The following is a 19,729-nucleotide window of genomic DNA, read 5'->3' on the forward strand; positions in this document are numbered from 1 at the left end:
TATTTTAAGATCTAGGAAATGTCTTGTTCATTTTCCATTAGTATTTTTCTTTTTCAAAAAGAGGTAAATTAGCTTACATGCATACCCTTATTTTAAGATGAACCCAATCCTGAACTAAAGAGACAGAAATGATGTATCATTTAAAAATGCAATTAAGTCCCTTCCTTTTAAAGAATATCTCTCATTTAGGGGCCCCCGGGGTGCTCTGTTGGTTAAGGGTCTGCCATCTGCTCAGGTCATGATCTCAGGATCCTGGGATCAAGCCCCATATCAGGCTCCCTGCTCAGCGGGGAATCTGCTTTTCCCTCTCCGTCTCCCTCCCTAACCCCATTTGTGCTCTCTCTCTCTCAAATAAATGAAATCTTAAAAAAAAAAAAAAAAGAATGTCTCTCATTTAGATAAGAGGTAAGGAAAAGGAGAAAATATAACAGTTGCACGTATTTTTTTGCTTTTCAGATACATGGCACAACAGCATAACATTGTTTCCTATTCCAGTTATCCTAAAATGTTCTTACTAATATTTACCTTTTTATCAGTAGCTTGAAGTTCTTCAAATACCTTTTCTAAGGTCCAACTTTAAAAAGAAAATAGGAAAGGATAAAACAATATTAACAATATGAATAAGGGCTACAAAATAAAACTTTACAGAGCATACTGCAAATCACCAGGACAAAAAAACAAAAGAACAAACTCACTTTGCTTCCAAATACTCCCTAGGGAGTTCTTCAGTTTCATCCAGATTCACTACCGATGTCCGGATCTCCTGTTCTACCAAACTGTCCACCATCACCCGAAAGTAGGCCCACACTGTGTCTTCCCAGGTGTCACACACAGGAAGCAGCTTTTTCCCCCATGCCAAACCAGAAACACATATACAGTCAACAAGGGGTGGGGAGAGCAGTTACTTCCATTGATATGGACTATAAAGTCATTTTAATGACATAAAACAGAGTGAATTGTAATATACATACCAAACAGCCCTTTACCCGACCCATACCAATCTTCTAAAAAGTTTTAACTATTTAGATTTTTTCCATACTCAGTTCACAATAGCATCAATTTTCCATGTTGGATGTAAGATGGTGTTTCAACTAGTTATTACAACACACACAAATAGCTATAAAATGCAGGGGGCAGTGGGGTTTGCAAGAAACACACATACACAAACATAGGACAATCCCAACAGTCACTATGCCTCAGTGGTACACTTCTGTATAAACCTATGGACACTATAAGTCATCAATAAATGTGTTTTGTAAAAAAATATACATATATAGAGGAATTAAATTTATAATTCTTATAAATTAAAGTCTGATTCCATTTATTAAAACATCATTTGGTGTATGGCATACATGAAATTAAGCAGCTCAAGTCACTATTCTATTTCATGATTATTGCTGTCACTGCTACTCTTAGAAAGTAGCTTAAGCTTATAAAAATTATATATGAATATTAGAATATGTATCTGATTTTGATTCACAGGGGAAAAATGAATTAAAATAGATTACATGATTACATACCTGCTTGAGATTTCCACTTAAAGCTGCATAAATTGCCCTCTCGTATCTATTAAAAAGCTCCTGAAATACAGTGAGTATAAATGTGAAATACTGTTTTCCTAAGGATGTAAATTTTTTCATAATCTGGAATTTCATAATGTCTTCTAAAGGGCCTCATTTATTCACTTGATAGTTCCTAAACTTTAGTTAAAGATCTAGTGGGGCAGTAAGAAGGACTCCTTGGGGGCGCCAGGGTGGCTCAGTTGGTTGAGCGACTGCCTTCAGCTCAGGTTCTGATCCTGGAGTCTCAAGATTGAGTCCTGCATCAGCTTCCTGCTCAGCGTGGGGTCTGCTTCTCCCTCTGATCTTCCCCATCTCATGCTCGCTCTCTCAAATAAACAAAATCTTAGAAAAAAAAAAAAAGGACTCCTTGGTTTGCTGATATAGTCAGTGCTGAAATCTTCAGGAAAAACCAATCATCTCAATTTCAAATATAGGACGAAAGATCCAACTCTAACGGATGCTTTGATTACTTATCATAGTCAAATTTTTATTCCAGATAGATCTGGAATAGCTGTTTTCCTCTAGGAAGCTCCCAAATGCTTAACACTACTTGATACTTACCTAAGAACATCAAAACAAGGCACCTGGGACCTGTCTTTCATCAGTCTGCATTTAATTCCTAAGCAGGACTAATTATGTTTCTCAAATTAGTTCATTTTACTATTAGATTCTATTGATGGCACTTCCTGTTTTCTTATCATCTAAATTAAGACTTCAGAGACTTTCACTATATACCTGAATCCTCCTCTGCCTTTGTTTCCAATCACCCTTTTGACCACTCTTGTTCCTTCCTTTCCACTATCAATATTATCCTAGGACAGGCCCTTACCACTTAGTGTCTGAATAATTTCAACAGGCTCCTAACTAGTTTCTCAGCCTTCGGTCCATTCAATTTTTAAGACTATTTTTTTCACTGTCATGTTAATCTTCTTTTTTTTTTTTCTTTAAAGATTTTATTTATTTATTTGACAGAGAGAGATCATAAGTAGGCAGAGAGGCAGACAGAGAAAGAGGGGGAAGCAGGCTCCCTGCTGAGCAGAGAGCCCGATGCGGGGCTTATCCCAGGACCCTGGGACCATGACCTGAGCGAAAGCAGAGGCTTTAACCCACTGAGCCACCCAGATGCCCTGTCATGTTAATCTTCTTAAAGCACTGTTACCATGTGCTCTCAAAGTTTTGATGGTTCACTACTATCAATGATATATACTCCTTCTTCAGAGAAACACTTGAGGACCACCAATGCCTGTTCTTAATTTAACTTTTTCAATCATCTTTTCCATTAGTTCTGTTCCAACCTTTGTTCTGAAAATGTGAATTTGTTCCAGCGCAATTGATCTATTAAGGAAAAACTTAAACGTAATGCAAATTTCTCATAACACAAATTTCATCTACAATAAACACTAGGTGAGTGCAGAAAACCACACCGAGCTGAATGGAGCCAGTTATAAATACACAAAACTAACATATCTCAAACATCTACCTGCCACCTCACTTCATTAGGTATATTATAAGCTAACTCCATCCATATCAAGTGTTACAATTTTCATTTTAATTTCAGCTAACCTCCTTCTACACCTCAGAGTAACTCACAAGCTGCAACGCCCTGGCACTCAAATCCACAAGTAAACTTCAGTGTTTTTTCAGGGTAAAATGCCATATTTACTGTAGCATTTGTGTATTTCCTGTTTAACAGGGTTTTGTTAAGTTTTTATCTTTTTATGTGTCACCAATGGTTTTAAGTACTGTGCTCGAAACTCTATTTTCCCCAAAAGGCCTGTGGGTTTTCTGCAAAATTTTGCATGCTGCAGTGATTTTTTTTTAGGAATGCACAGGTCATGTGGTATCCTAACAGAACTGACTCTATTTCCTTTTGTGAGCCCTTTACTCCAACCTGATAGCCCTGGGCCTACCACCTTCCATTAGGTTTTCCAACTTACATATCCTACCAAGAATTCCTTCCTCTTCTTTTCATATCCAACAACTCAAATCCTAGTAATTTTTTAAACTGCAATTCAATTCTCTTCCCTGGGAAGCCAGATTTAGCCCAAATGCTTATTCTCTGAATTCATTTGATACCTTCTTTCTATTTTTGCCTTTTATCAGTATTTAATTCTTAGTACTTAGTGTCTGAATAATTCTGATTAGTAGTTAAACCTCCCAACCCCTTTTTCAATTTGACCAGAAGTTTTTTGAAAATGGGCCCCTGCCTGGCTCAGGCAACGTGATCAGAAGTTTTCTGAAAATAGGGGCACATTCCTGGCTCAGTGAGTAGAGCATGCAATTCAATCTCAGGGTTGTGAATTCGAGCCCCACAGCTGGGTGTTGCGCCTACTTAAAAAAAAAAAAAGTTTTTGGAAACAGAAACCTTAGTGTTCTACCACTTTAAATGTTTCACACCATCAGCAGGCTTGCAATTAATTAAAAATCAGTATCAATAAAGATTTTCTTGTATCTTACATCTTCTGCCATTCTCCAACAACTTATTTTCCAAATGATTCTATATGGATTCCCTTCTACAGGTTCTAATTCTGTTCCTATAAAACAGTAAAAGAAATAAAAATTCACAGTTTAAGATAGAGAACTCCTTATTTCAACAATTTCTAAAAACAAAAGCTATGCTTCATAAAGACTGGCATTTAGAGCTAAATATATCATCTCATTCTGAGGATCAAATCTACTAAAATACCTCCATTCACATTAGGGTCATGGTAGAGTTTCCAGCCTTCAAGTGTTGCAGCTCTCCATGCTTGACCACAACGTTTACAGAGTCGTTGTGCCTTTGAAACAAAAAGGGGCAGTCAGTCATATAACCAGAGTTAAAAGTATTTGTGACTTAAAGAAAAGTATAAGCAGCGGCACCTGGGTGGCTCAGTCAGTTAGGCATCTGTCTGCCTTTGGCTCAGGTCATGATCTCAGGGTCCTGAGATTAAGTCCCGCATTGGGCTCCATGCTCAGCCAGGAGCCTGCTTCTCTCTCTCTCTCCCTTTCACTTGTGTTCTCTCTCTCAAATAAGTAAGTAAAATCTGGGCGCCTGGGTGTCTCAGTTGGTTAAGTGACTGCCTTTAGCTCAGGTCGTGATCCCAGGGTCCTGGGATCGAGCCCCACGTCGGACTCCTTGCTTATCAGGAGCCTGCTTCCCTCTCCCCACTCCCTCTGCCAGCTGCTCCCCCTGCTTGTATTCTTTCTCTGTGTCAAATAAATAAAATCTTTAAAAATGAATGAATGAATAAATAAATAAATAAATAAATAAGAAAAGTATAAGCAATATATGTCAGGATTAAATAATCTAAAGCACAATATTTCAAAGGACAATGTAGGCAACTACTGGCATTTCACTTTGCCACCAGCAAGCATGTCTCTTCTGTGGTCTCTGCCTTTCTTTCTTTCCCTAATAATCCTTTTGGTTTTGGGCTTACTAATCGGCTCCCATGGTGCCCACAAGCATTTAGTTCTGCTAGAGACAAATGGGGCTTAAGAGATTGATATGACCGCTGATCCACGCAAAAGTATTATGAAAACCAGTCTCTATAATGACAAGGCGCTAGTGCTCACTCAGCCCACTGATATTTATGTTAACTGTGTCCAAACAGATAAACTTAGACTAATCAGTAAAACATACCAGTGAGATAGATAGCATCACCTCTTTAGGAACTGTCTCTTCCCCATTTAGTTCATATGGTTTAGGTAAAATCTTATGATCCCACCTCTGAACTCTAGGATTAGGGATGTGACCTAGCATAACAAGAATCACTCCCAGGGCTCTTGCTGGAGATTCTGAGAAGGAGACATACTCCTTCTGCTGGAAATGCTAGCTGGCAGGAGGATATAAGCCTGGGGCTGCTGGGCCATTACTGACATGAGGCTTCTTGAGAATGAAGCCACACAGAGAGGGACAGAGCCAAGAGCCTGGGAAAGAGATGGTATCCTAGTGGGACATCTTTTGAATCCCTGGATCCTGCTTAAAACCAAATATAACCCCCTATACTTCCCTGTTCCACAAACCAATCAATTCCTCCCTTGTAAATAACCTGAGTTGGGTTTCTATCACTTGAAGCTAGAGAACCCAATTAATATAACCAGTTATAGAATACCCTACCCCAAACATCATTCTGGATTTGTGGCTATTAAAAATTATAAATGCTATGTAGTAACATGGAAATATGTTTTGATATGCTATCTAAAAAAGGAAGGATAAAATAAATCAGATACAAAAGAACAAATATTGCATGATTCCACTCACATGAAATAGCTAGAATAGGCAAATTCATAGAGACAGAAGTAGATCAGAAGTTACCAAGGGCTGAGGGAAGGGAGAAATGAGTTATTACATAATGGTTAGAGTTTCTGTTTGGGTTGATGAAAAGACTTTTGGAAACATGTAATGGTTTCATAAAATTGTAAATGCAATTAATGGCATTGAAATGTACACTAAAAAAATGGTTAAAATGACAAATTTTAGGGTGTGGGCGTGGCTCAGCCGTTAAGCATCTGCATTCGGCTCAGGTCAAGATCCTGGGGTCCTGGGATCGAGCCCTGCGTCGGGCTTCCTGCTCTGTGGGGAGCCTGCTTCTCCCTCTCCCACTTCCCCTGCTTGTGTTCCCTGTCTCACTGTATCTCTCTCTCTCTGTAGAATAAATAAAATCTTTAAAAAATAAAATGACAAATTGTGTTATACTTTACTACAGTGAAAAAAAATAATGCAATGTATCAAAACTATTGACTTGCATATTTTAAATACAAGATAAGGGAGGCACCTGGTTGCCTCAGTGGGTTAAAGTCTCTGTCTTTGGCACAGGTCATGATCCCAGGGTCCTGGGATCGAGCCCCGCATCGGGCTCTCTGCTCAGCGGGGAGCCTGCTTCACCCTCTCTCTGCCTGCCTCTCTGCCTACTTGTGATCTCTCTCTGTGTCAAATAAATAAATAAAATCTTTAAAAAAAAATACAAGGGAAGAATTATATAGTACGTGAATCATAACTCAATAAAGTTGTTAAAAAAAACCTCAATGTATTATACCATGACTATGATTATGTTCAAAAGAGGTACAAAAGAAAGGTTACTCATGAACAAACAGTGAGTGGTACAGCCAGAGCGACCACCCTCTAATAGAACAGGCTCTGAACTGGGATCAGAGCCCTGCATTCCAACCTTGATTATTTTACTAATCCTGTGACCTTGGAAGTCACCCAAACTGTCTGAGCTTCAGGGTTGTGTTACTGTTTGCTTGTAAATGAAAATGATGGAAAATATGGACTTTACTGAAGCCCTTGCTATCGCTAAGGAAAAAAAGAGGCAGAAAAAAAAGAGTGCTGTAAGTAAACAATAGTAATTTTTAAAAACCCCACTATCTGTGGTTATGTAAAGGCAGTGGGACCTTGAGAGTTGTTGTTTTTCAAGCCTTCAGTAATGCAATATTTTTGTTTTCTGTTTTTAAAAAATATATCCTTATTTGCTACTGTGATTCCTAGTTATTTCCCTCATCACCAGGCAGTAGCTAGAACTTAAATTATTACCCTAAGCTTAAAGCTCTTAGGCATCAGACTGTCTCACCTCAAGAGTCAGCAAAGCCATTCAGTAAGCTAGATATTTCACATTCTGTATGTAAGATCTTAACTATCACAAGAGATTTTATATTTTTTGTGTTTTTTTTAAGATTTTATTTATTTATTTGACAGACAGAGATCACAAGTAGGCAGAGAGGCAGGCAGAGAGAGAGAGAGGGGAAAGCAGGCTTGCTGCTGAGCAGAGAGCCCGATGTGGGGCTTTATCCCAGCACCCTGGGATCATGATCTGAGCCGAAGGCAGAGGCTTTAACCCACTGAGCCACCCAGGCGCCCCACAAAAGAGATTTCAAAAAGTGAGATTTAAAGGAAGAAGTCTGAGGACCATTCAAGGGTAAACAGGGTCACCCAGAAGAGCAATTAGGGCCAGACTCATTCTTAACTCTTAAAAATCAGAACTAAAAATAAGGGGGTTATGCCTAGGGTATTCAGTACAATACAGGGAGGCAAAATTTTACTTCTTCAAAAGAATTTCCTATAAGAATTGCACAATCAAGAATGCACTGCTTTCTGAAGCAATGTGTTTCTTTTTTTTTTTTTTTTTTGGTAAGATTTTATTTATTTAACAGAGATCACAAGCAGGCAGAGAAGCAGGCAGAGAGAGAGGAGGAAGCCGAGAGCCTGATGCAGGGCTCGATCCCAGGACCCTAGGATCATGACCTGAGCCAAAGGCAGAGGCTTTAACCCACTGAGCCACCCAGGCGCCCCAGCAATGTGTTTCTTATCACTGGAAACATTTGAACAGGAAGTAGATCCAGAAATACTGTGGAAGAGATTGTTGCATCGAGGAGACAAACTAGGTGGTCACAAAGATCCCTTCCAACTTGAAGACTTTACGACTTTGAAAATGAAGCAGCAGGATATATGACTTACCTCTTCTGTCATGCCAGCACGGATTAAAGTGAAAAGATACTTGAGTAATCGGACTTCATCTTCTCTATCCAGATCATCAAGGGGCATTTTCTGTCTAATAGGAGCATCAGGGTCCTAACCCCCCCCCCAAAAAAAAATCAATGATAAATTCTTTGTACCCACATACATTTTGAATATCACCAAGAGATGATAAATCTCCTGAGTTTATATACTGAAATAACTTTATTTACAATTTAGTTAAGTAACAAAGGGAGTGAAAATATCACAGGTATTCCAGAGAGACACACAACTATCTGCTGCCTATTCAAAACAAACTGTCGGCCCACAAAGGTACAGGTCTAGGTCAGGCAAGGCAGTAATACTACTATGGCAGCCTAGCAAGACAATTCTAAAAATGCTACTCATCGGGGCGCCTGGGTGGCTCAGTGGGTTAAAGCCACTGCCTTCGGCTCAGGTCATGATCCCAGCGTCCTGGGATCGAGCCCCACATCGGGCTCTCTGCTCAGCAGGGAGCCTGCTTCCTCCCTTCTCTCTCTGCCTGCCTCTCTGCCTACTTGTGATCTGTCTGTCAAATAAATAAATAAAATCTTTTAAAAAAAAATAAAATTAAAAAAAAAATGCTACTCATCATTCCAGCTGACATGAGCTGTACCCTGTTGTAGCAATTACACAACCAAGTTAATTCTAAACAGAATTGAGGGCACCTGGGTGGCTCAGTCGTTAAGCCTCTGCCTTTGGCTCACATCATGATCCCAGGGTCCTGGAATCAAGAAGCCTGCTTCTCCCTTTCCCACTCCCCCTGCTTGTGTTCCCTCTCTTGCTGTGTCTCTGTCAAATTAAAAAAAAAAAACAAAAAAACTTAAAACAAAACAGAATGAGGCCTAGATGGAGAATGACCACAGAGGAAAACTAAGGGAGTCGACAATACATTCCATAACTTGAAAATGCTTAGCTGGTACTTTGAGAACATACTGAGAAGAGAGCCCACTATGGAACTAAGACCATACATATAAAACACACCAGTGTCCAATAAAAAAAGTTTTAAGAACAGATTTCTAGTAAATAAAATCCACCTAAAATAGTTATTCCCACCTACTATTTTTCATAGATAGAATAAAATGTGCCTTTAAACATTTGGGATAACATACTGTCCTCACTTTTGCAGCAAATAGCACATGTGATCTTCATGATGAATTTTAAGTGAAAAACTATTTTAATGTGACTCATTTCAAATGCTACTAAGTATACGGTAATATGAATATTGATTCAGAAAATAAAGTTTATAATAAGGAAAATAGCTCTTTCACAAATATTCTGCAGACTGATACAATCATTCAGTTTTGGAACACAGTCTCTTTCTGGCAAGAAGGAAATCACCACTTTTCAGATGTTAAGATTAAATGATTTTTAGTTGCTTGCTACAGGGTAATTTAGCTATGATTTATTTCAAGCTCTTCTAGTAGTTTCCAAAACAATTTTCATCAAAATCACTTTGGTACCCAATGGAATTCTATCAATTTTTCCAGTTGTTACTTATTTCTCCCACTTTTCATTATAAACATTTAGTGCACATGTCTCCACCTGTCACAAAGCTCTGTTACTTTATTTCTACAGGAATTAGACTCCTTCTACTGTTACTCCTCTTACTCATATCCTAGAATGACCTTTCTAACATCAACTTTCTTCCCCCAGCTTTTTATATGTAAGAGCTTTCTTCTTTTCTTTTCCTTTTTTTTTTTTTAAGATTTTATTTATTTATTTGACAGACAGAGATCACAAGTAGGCAGAGAGGCAGGCAGAGAGAGAGAAAGAGGGGGGAAGCAGGCTCCCCGCTGAGCAGAGAGCCCAACAGGCGGCTCGATCCTAGGACCCGGAGATCATGACCACTGAACCACCCAGGCGTGCACCCCCCACTTTTTTTTAGATTTTATCTATTTATTTGATAGAGAGAGACAGCAAGAAATAGCAAGAGAGCACAAGCAGCAGGGAGGTAGATGAACAGAAGCAGGTTCACCACTGAGCAGGGAACCCGACGTGGAGCTCAGTCCCAGGATCCCAGGACCACAACCTGAACTGAAGGCAGACACTCAACTCAGTTCAGCCACCCAGTCTCCCTATAAAAGAGCTTTCATAAGTCATCACCTTACAGTTGAAGGGTCAAAACTTACTGTAAGACCAAAATTAGTTTATTTTTAAAGCTGGGAAATCACTTTCTGAACCTTCTTTTACAATTTACAATTCATGGGCCACAGATATGTTCAAATACATTTGGTCAAATTCAAATGCAACTGAGTAGCTTTAGAGTTAAATGGTATAATGCAAACTTTTGGGAAACCAAAACTAGGATCTGTGTGAATAAAAATTCTCAGCCTTTAGAAAACAATTACAGGGGGTGCCCTGGGTGGTTCAGTTGGTTAAGCAACTGCCTTTGGCTCAGGTCATGATCCTGGAGTCCCTGGATTGAGTCCTACATTGGGCTCCCTGCTGAGTGAGGAGTCTGCTTCTCCCTCTGACCCTCTCCCCTCAATCTCTCTCTCTCTCAAATAAATAAATAAATAACTCTTTTAAAAAATAAAATAATAAATGAATTAATAAAATAAAAAACAATCATGGATCCTTGAAGACAACTTTCATTTCAAAGAAACTTACCAATTCAGTGACAAGGGGACGGACACTTCCTATGTAAGAAGGTAGCTGCCGCTGTTTCAGGGTATGCAGGGTGTTTTCCCTATAAGAAAAAGTATAAAAGTTCTTACAGGAGAAATTTTAGTAGTTCTATTTAAGAAAATAAAATCAAATTGAAGTAAGAAAAAGAGAGTACAAACTCAGAAATACACGCAAAAATGCTAAACAGAAAGAGGCATTTGAGCTCAGATGACTAATGATGCTGAACATGTTTTCATGTCTTTATTGGCCATTCATCTGTCTGCTTCCGTGAAGTATCTGTCAAATCTTTGCCCTTTGTTACTGCATTATCTTTTTCTTTTTTTATTTTTTTTTAAAAGATTTTATTTATTCATTTCACAGACAGAGATCATAAGCAGGCAGAGAGGCAGGCAGAGAGAGGAAGGGAAGCAGGTTCCCTGCTGAGCAGAGAGCCTGATGCGGGGCTCGATCCCAGAACCCTGGGATCATGACCTGAGCCAAAGGCAGAGGCTTTAACCCACTGAGCCACCAGGTACCCCTGCATTATCTTTTTATTATTGAGTTGTAGTTCTCTATCGGCTACAAGCCTTACATGCTTCTTCCAGTATATGGCTTGCTCTCTTTCATTTTCTTAATGTCGTCTCTAATGAGAAGTTTTTCATTTTGATGAAGTCCAATCAATTTTCCCCGATTATTGCTTCCTATGACCTTTTAAGAAACTCTTGTCTATCCCCAAGTCACAATGATGTTCTCCTCTAAAAGCTGTGTGGTTTTTAGCTTTTGTGATCCACCTTGAATTAAATGTTGGGAATGGTGTGAGGAGGTGTCAAGGCTGACCTTTTTTTTGCAGCAGTATCCATTTTTTTATGCATGGTTTGTTGAAAAGGCATTCAATCCCCCCACTGTGCTGCTTTAATGCCTTTATTGAATACCGACTGACCATGGAAGAGTAGGTCTGTTTCTGGGTTCTATATTCTGTTCCACTGATCAGTAAGAAAAGGAGACTAACCATAAAAAATTGTGCAAAAACCTTAACAGGTCATTTTACCTAAAATTTTTAAGTTTTAAATGAAAATTCTGGGGTGCCTGGGTGGCTCAGTCAGTTAACCCTCTGCCTTCAGCTGGGGTCATGATTTCAGGGTCCTGGGATCAAGCCCTGCAGCCAGCTCTCTGCTCAGCAGGGAGCCTGCTTCCCCCACTCTCTCTGCCTGCCGCTTGGCCTACTTGGGATCTCCGTCTGTTGAATAAAAAAATAAAATCTTTAAAAAAAAAAAAGATTTTTTTCCTAGAAAAATCACAACCTCTCAAGATTTAATTTTTAATAAACACTGAATAGCACTAATCTCCTAGTTAAGCAAAGATGTAATGATGGACTTGCAGACTTTGTACAGGCATAATGTTACTGGACTGAAACACAATCTGAACTTTTTCTTCCAGTCTTAAAATAAACTGTCCCTTTAACCTAAGGATGCTTCTTGGCTTCAAGATCCTAAAATAATTTAGAAGTATTAAAGGATGCAGTGACCAAAGCTTTTTTTAAAAAAATCACAAGTAGCTGGAAACATAGCTGAAGTATCTTCTTGATGATCGAATTCCAATTATTAAGAAAATATAGCCAGGTAACTGTTTGAAAATACGTATCAGACATGTCATTATTCTGTTCTCAAGGTTTTCAATCACATTTAGAATAAAGTCCCATAGCTTTACCCTGGCCAGCCTATAAAGGTCCTATAGTATTTGACCCTCTTCAATCTCATTTCCTACCATACTTTTCTTTGCTGTGTTCACACTGGCCTCCTTGTGTAAATACTTTCTGTTTTCTGATCTTTGCAGTTTCTGTTCCTGCCTAGAACACTTATCCCCCAGATGTTTGTGTTTTGCCTCCTCTCACTCACTACCTGTTACATTCTTAGAGAGGCCTGCCCTGATTACCTCTTCTATTTAAACTTGTACCCACTGTCATCCTCTGTCTATTAACTCTGACACTTTTTTTCAAAGCTCTGATTTCCAATAGGCTACATATTTGTGGTCTAACACTGTTAAATGATTATGACACTATAAAGGTAGAGTTTTTAATCTGTTTTACTGACAGGCTGAATAAGCAGTAAGAATTGAATATGTGTTGAAAGATAAATAAACAAAACCAATGTTGAGTGACTTTAAGAATAAATGATTAGTAACTTACCAATACACTGATTTTGCATAAAATTCAATATTATCGGAAAAATCTCCAATCTCATCTTTGGCAATACTCTCTAGCCAATCCACCACAAGCTAGGAAAGAAAAAAAAGAAGAAGTATTAACTATAAAACCTGTCAGTGTTTTATTTAAAGTGGTACTTCCATCCTTAATTTAAAAAAGGTTTCTATTTAAAAAAATACCAACTAACAATTTTTTCAACTACTTTTTACTTTTTTAAGATATACAAATATGGCAAAAGTATTTTCTACAGGAATAATACTATTCTTAAAAAGCTATTCTTGCAAATACTGGGGCTATTATTCAAAAATTGAAGAACAAGGTTCTTAATGCCTTTTAATTACAAGTAAAAGATCAAAAAGAAAAAAAAGTTAATGTTATAAACTTAAAAAGTTTCAGTTCTTTGTATGTCATTTAGCTTTTCTCCATGTTTCATAAAAAAGTATTTCAAAATTTTAGTCATACCTGACTTTGTCGGACAAGTGAATCTCTCTGAAATAATGCTTCTACCACCACTTTCTCACTGGCATTAAGAGCCTATTAAAAAATCATTTGAAGGAGAGAAAAAAAAAAGATGTTCTAAGAGTATTATTTTAATACAAAGGGAAAAGTGAATCTGAAATAATTATATTTAATTACGCACAAACATTTAACCATACAACAAATCTGCATATTCATGTTTAAAAATTTTTCCTAAGTAAATTTCAAACTGCTAGATCAATTTGCAGCTGCTCTTACTTGATACTTTAATTCTTTGGTTACACTTCGAATTTTAAAACTTTACTTCCCCAGAGATGATGTTGTGGGGAAAAATAAAACACAGAACAAATGAAACAAAAAAAAAATCTTAATAAAGGGCAGTAGGTAGTCATGTGACATATCAGAAAGTAAACATTTAAAAACTTTAAATTCTTTTCACTTTACATAGCAGAAGTTGATAGGTAATAAAACTTAACAATCCAAGGGTCTGACTGACTTTAAAAGACAACTTCACATAGATATTAGCAAGTAATATTAAGCAGTATATCAAAAGGTTTGTGACCAGTAGAAGCACGGGTCAAATCTATTAATTCATCTTATTTGTGGGTTAAAAAAAGGAAAAAGCAACGTGAATACCTTGATAGATGCCAAATGTCACTTGATAAAAAATAACTTTATAAATTAGAAATAGAAGAATATTTTGCCAATATAATAGACTATCTTATTGAAACCTATAGCAAAGTAACTATAGAGAGATATTCCTTCAAAATTGAGAAGATCAGGGCGCCTGGGTGGCTCAGCTGGGTGGGCATCTGACTTCAGCTCAGGTCATGATCTCAGGGTCCTGGGATAGAGCCCTGCATTGGGCTACGTGCTGAGTGGGGAGTCTGCTTGTCCCTCTTCCTATTCCCCTCTCCCCTGCTTGCTCTCTCTCTCGAATAAATAAAATCTTTAAAACAAAACAAAAAAATAAAATAAAATCGAGAAGATGAAAAGAATTTCTGTAATTACTCAACTTTACTTTGAAAGTTCTAGCTAATATATAAAACCAGAAAAAGAACTAAGTAGTAATAAGTATGGAAAAAACATCAAAGTCAGTCATCACTATTTGTAGATAGAAAAATAAAACAATCAATGGAAAACTATTAAAACTATTAAGTTCAGGGGCGCCTGGGTGGCTCAGTGGGTTAAAGCCTCTGCCTTTGGCTCAGGTCATGATCCGGGGTCCTGGGATCAAGTCCCACATTGGGCTCTCTGCTCAGTGGGGAGCCTGCTTCTCCGTCTCTTTCTGCCTGCCTCTATGCCTACTTGTGATCTCTTTCTGTCAAATAAATAAATTTAAAAAAATCTTAAAAAAAAAAACCAAAAAACTAGTAAGTTCAATAATAGCTAAGTATATGATAATCTTCCTACATGTGCATGTCACTTGACTGGAATTAAACAGTGTTTGTAGAATGAATAAATTAAAAGATTGAAAAGATGTTAGAAGTATTTTAGGTGAAAAGCAGACTAACAGACATGTATGAGTGAAATCATTTACTATAAAAATGTGTATTTATTTTCACTTTTGATTTATTTATAGTTGCTTCAAACATATAATCAGAAAATAAAAAGCAATTAAACCCCCAAAGACTACCTGGTCTTTATGATTTTAAAGGCATATTTTTACCACATCTTTAAAAAACAAGTAGTTTCCAAGATCTTTAAACAGAGCACGAAAAAATGATGGGAGATATATGATCTTGTTCTGGAGAGCTAACATAATTCAGACACCAAAACTGGATAAGGATTAGTAACAAAAAAAGAAAACACATTTGCAAAAGTTCTCAATAAAATATTAGCTAATAAAATTTAGTAGTCTATTTAAGAATATATCATAACAGAGTTTATCCTACTTGAAGCTAACTCAACATTAGGAAAATGCAAGCCACTACATTAATAAATTAAAGCAGATATTCATGGAGGCTAAAACACATCTGAGGGGCACCTGGGTGGCTCAGTGGGTTAAAGCCTCTGCCTTCGGCTCAGGTCATGATCCCAGGATCTTGGGATCAGGCCTTGCATCGGGCTCTCTGCTCGGCAGGGAGCCTGCTTCCTCCTCTCTCTCTCTGCCTACTTGTGATCTCTCTGTCAAATAAATAAATAAAATCTTAAAAAAAAAAAAAAAGAACTACAAAATACATTTTAAAAAATTAAAAAAAAAAAACAAACTTCTGATTGTATTCAATACCCATCCCAACTCTTAACTGGTTAAGACAGAAAAAAAACAAAACCCTTAATATACAATAAAACAAAAGCGTTCTTTTTTTTTTTTTAAACAATTTTTCTTCTTTCAGATTTTACTTATTTATTTGACAGACAGAGATCACAAGTAGGCAGAGCAGCAGGCAGAGAGAGAGAGGAGGAAGCAAGCTCCATGCTGAGCAGAGAGCCTGATGCGGGGCTCAATCCCAGGACCCTGGGATCATGACCTGAACCAAAGGCAGAGGCTTTAACCCACCAAGCTACCTAGGCGCCCCAAAACAAAAGCATTCTTATCAAAAGTAAGGAATAAGAAAAAAATGTCTATTACTAATACAATTCAATGCTGTATGGGTGCTCCTAGTCAATGGTATAAGGCAAGTAAAAGAAACAAGAGATTAAAAGGATTAAAGGAAACTTACTATGTATAGACAATTAGTGCCAATGTAGAAAACTCAATAAAGTCAAATTAAAAAATCAACTGGAGCTAGTAAGAGTTCAGAAAAATGGCTAAATATGAGCTCTACGCACAAATCATTAACCTATTTTACAGTAATAAATAATTAGAAAATGTAATATGAAAGAGAGTCCATTCATGACATGATTCATATAGAATTTTTTAGAGCCAAGTACAGATTTATATAAACTATAAAAAATCTAAATAAATTGAGGGGGGTGGAGGGATGGGGTAACTGGGTGATGGACATTTAAGAGAGGAAGTGATATATAATGAGCACTGGGTATTATATAAGGCTGATGAATCATACACCTGTACCTCTGAAACCAATAATATATTGTATGTTAAAAAAATCTAAATAAATGGAAAGATATGCTATGACCATAAGCAGATTCACATTGTAAAGATGTCACTTCCCCCCAAATTTATAAATTGAACAGCCACTTCAATAAATATCCCAATAGGACTTTTAAAAAAAAGAAAAATTGCTAAGTTCATTTGGAAAAAAGTGTGCAAAAATGTATTTTTAAATGAGGGAGACTTATCTTGCCAAATTCCAAAACTTCTGAATTAGAAACTCAGCTGTATAATATTGGTTTTCACATAAATCAATCAATAAAAGAGAAAGAAGATATATGTATAAATATGATAAATACATTTGTTTGATAAGTGGTGTTGGGACTAAATGGATATCCATCTGAAAAAAGTTAAATCTCTTTCTTACTTCAGAGACAAAATTACTCTAGGTGAATTCCAAGAGCTTATTACGAAGAAAACGAGATTTGGGTTTAGAAGAAAACACTGGAGAATATTTTATTTTATTTACTTATTTATTTTTTAAAGATCCTATTTATTTATTTGACAGAGATCACAAGTAGGCAGAGAGGCAGGCAAAGAGAGAGGAGGAAGCAGGCTCCATGCTGACCAGAGAGCCTGATGTGGGGCTCAATCCCAGGACCCTGAGATCATGACCTGAGCGGAAGGCAGAGGCATTAGCCCACTGAGCCACCCAGGTGCCCCTGGAGAATTACTTTAAAAATAGGTAGGAAAGGCCTTCCTTAACAAGACACAAAATAATGAATGACAAAGGAAAACCTGACAGATGTGAACACAAAAAAGGGAAATGTCTGCTTGACAAAGACTCCTTAAAGTTGAAAGACAAGTAATAGAAGACTATCTTTAACATACATGAGGAAATAATAATTGGAAAATGAGTAAAGGATATGAATATAGAATTTGTATAAGAATATTAATGTTTAAGTGGCACCTGGGTGGCTCAATAGGTTAAGCCATTGCCTTCGGCTCAGATCATGATCCCAGGGTGCTGGGATAAAGCCCCACATCGGGCTCTCTGCTCAGCAGGGAGCCTGCTTCCCCCTCTCTCTCTCTGCCCGCCTCTCTGCCTACTTGTGATCTCTGTCTGTTAAATAAATAAATAAAATCTTAAAAAAAAAAGACTATTAATGCTTAAGAATGAAAAACACTCCACCTTCCTAATGATCAATGATATGCATATTAAAATAACACACTTCCTCCAATTGGCAACATCAAATGATTGATATTAAACATTTTCACCCACCATCAGCATATTCCATTGGGAAAGCAATATGACAATCTCTATCAAACTTTGACCCAACAATTCACTTCTAGAAATGTAGAAAATTTTGGAATATACAGATAAATATGAAGAATGTTCACTGCATTATTGATTGGTATAGCAGAAATACTGGAAACAACCTAAATATGTTCATCAGAATGTCTGAAAAAATTATGGTTCACTTACACTCTAGCATACTATGAAAAAATAAGCTAAATCTACATGAACTGACATGAAAAAAATACAAATATTGATGAATAAAAACGAAAATCACTACAATATATAACAGAAATCATACTATACATTAAAAAAAAAAGCAACTATGTGGGGGCACCTGGGTGGCTCAATTGTTAATCATCTGCCTTCGGCTTAGGTCATGATCCCAGGGGCCTGGGATGGAGCCCTGCTTCAGGCTCCCTGCTTAGTGGGAAGCCTACTTCTCCCTCTCCCACTCCCCCTGTTTGTGTTCTTCTCTCACTGTGTCTGTCAAATAAATAAAATCTTAAAAACAAAACAAAACAAAACAAAAACCAAAAAACTATGTGTATGTATAAACATATAAGGATACACAGAAAAGTGGTAGCAGAAAGACTGAAGAGTAAGAGAGATAAAAGAGGACTTTTACATTTTACTCTATAATATAAATTGATATTTAATCATTTTATGAGATTATCTTTACTTGTAAAAAAAATTTTTTTTAAGATTTTATTTATTTATTTGACAGAGAGAGAGATCACAAGTAGGCAGAGAGGCAGGCAGAGAGAGAGGGGAAAGCAGGCTCCCCGCTGAGCAGAGAGCCCGACTCGGGGCTTGATCCCAGGCCAGAGATCATGACCTGAGCCGAAGGCAGAGGCTCAACCCACTGAGCCACCCGGGTGCCCCTTTACTTGTAAAATTTTTAAAATGAAGAAACTCAAGATGGTCAAAAATAAAATTCTATTACTAAAAACCATTTTAATTTTTAAATATTTATAGAGGAAAAAATTAAGCTTACAGTAACTGCAAATGTATTGTCCTCTTCTAATGCAGACTGTACTCTGTCTCTGAGGAAAAATAACACAAAATAAAAAAGCCTTAATTTATATATGCAATCACCTCTTAAACTACATATATACACAAATTTGTATTCTAGTCAGCATAAATGAATGAGCTTCCAGTCAAACTTAATCATTCTTAAAAAACAAAGTTACAAGCAATAAATATCTTCTGGATCTGATATTGAGACCTGAACAAAACTGATACTAAAAATACACAGTGCAAAAAGACTTTCTTGGCTACCTACTAATGCACACACCTAACTTTTTAATATAATGTTTTCATATGGCAGAAATTAAATAATCTGATTTCCTCTCAAGATTTTCTCATCATGATGAAAAAGCAACAGAATGAGAGCCAAAACTCTTCTGAGAGCAAGAATCTGAGAGCAGGAAAACATGGTTAACTTCTTTCAAACTGATGCTTGACATAAAGTCTGTTTTTCAGTTCTTTTTCTTATCTATCCTCTCCTAAGTACTCAAGTATTTTCAGTACTTTCCTTAAACCATTATACATATATTCTTGGGAGCTACCGGCTTTATGACCTAGTATTTCCCTCTTCCCGCCTTACTCAGCCCCAACAATGATCTAATGACAAGGCATTCAAAATGATAAATATCAAAAATAGCAGAACCTATTTCCAAATACATACTACTTTCACTTTTGTCTATTGGTTACCGTGTGTTTATTTTATTGAGTCAGTCCTACAGAATTTTACCTATACAGAGAAGCCAGCAGCCTCCACGTGACCATCTCCTGTTGAAGAAGCCAGAGCATACTGGCTGTTTTTGAGAACTTCTGAAGTCCAGGTGTTGCTCGGCTCACTATTTTACTCAGTATGTTCACCTGACGTAAAAACAAGAGATTCTCTTTCATTCTAAGTCATAACTTTGTGTTCTTCAACTGCATGGTGCTAAAACTAAATATATACATGTATAAATACACACACACACACACACACACACACACACACACTGTATTATAAATTGTTCCTGCCTATCTATTGCCTTTTTTAACTGAATGAAATATAACATTCCCACCAGAAACAGCCTTTGAAGTAAGGTATATTTATTTGCGT

The 19,729-nt window shown here is 37.1% G+C and overlaps 1 protein-coding gene across 1 annotated transcript in view; it reads right to left on the reverse strand.

The window, feature by feature from the left end:
* The window catches only part of NUP107 (nucleoporin 107), a 47,043-nt gene that overhangs the window by 14,026 nt on the left and 13,288 nt on the right, over positions 1–19,729 (reverse strand). Inside the window, exons 7-17 of the mRNA XM_080810788.1 lie at positions 19,370–19,497; positions 18,611–18,659; positions 13,307–13,378; positions 12,827–12,915; positions 10,645–10,723; positions 7,996–8,109; positions 4,249–4,339; positions 4,020–4,096; positions 1,521–1,580; positions 696–841; positions 526–574 (exon numbers count right to left, since the gene is read on the reverse strand). Of these exons, the coding sequence (XP_080666914.1) occupies positions 526–574; positions 696–841; positions 1,521–1,580; positions 4,020–4,096; positions 4,249–4,339; positions 7,996–8,109; positions 10,645–10,723; positions 12,827–12,915; positions 13,307–13,378; positions 18,611–18,659; positions 19,370–19,497 (954 nt within the window). The remainder of the gene's footprint in view (positions 1–525; positions 575–695; positions 842–1,520; positions 1,581–4,019; positions 4,097–4,248; positions 4,340–7,995; positions 8,110–10,644; positions 10,724–12,826; positions 12,916–13,306; positions 13,379–18,610; positions 18,660–19,369; positions 19,498–19,729) is intronic.

This window comes from Martes martes, assembly GCF_963455335.1.
Source record: "Martes martes genome assembly, chromosome: 8".
Taxonomy (NCBI): Eukaryota; Metazoa; Chordata; class Mammalia; order Carnivora; family Mustelidae; genus Martes; species Martes martes.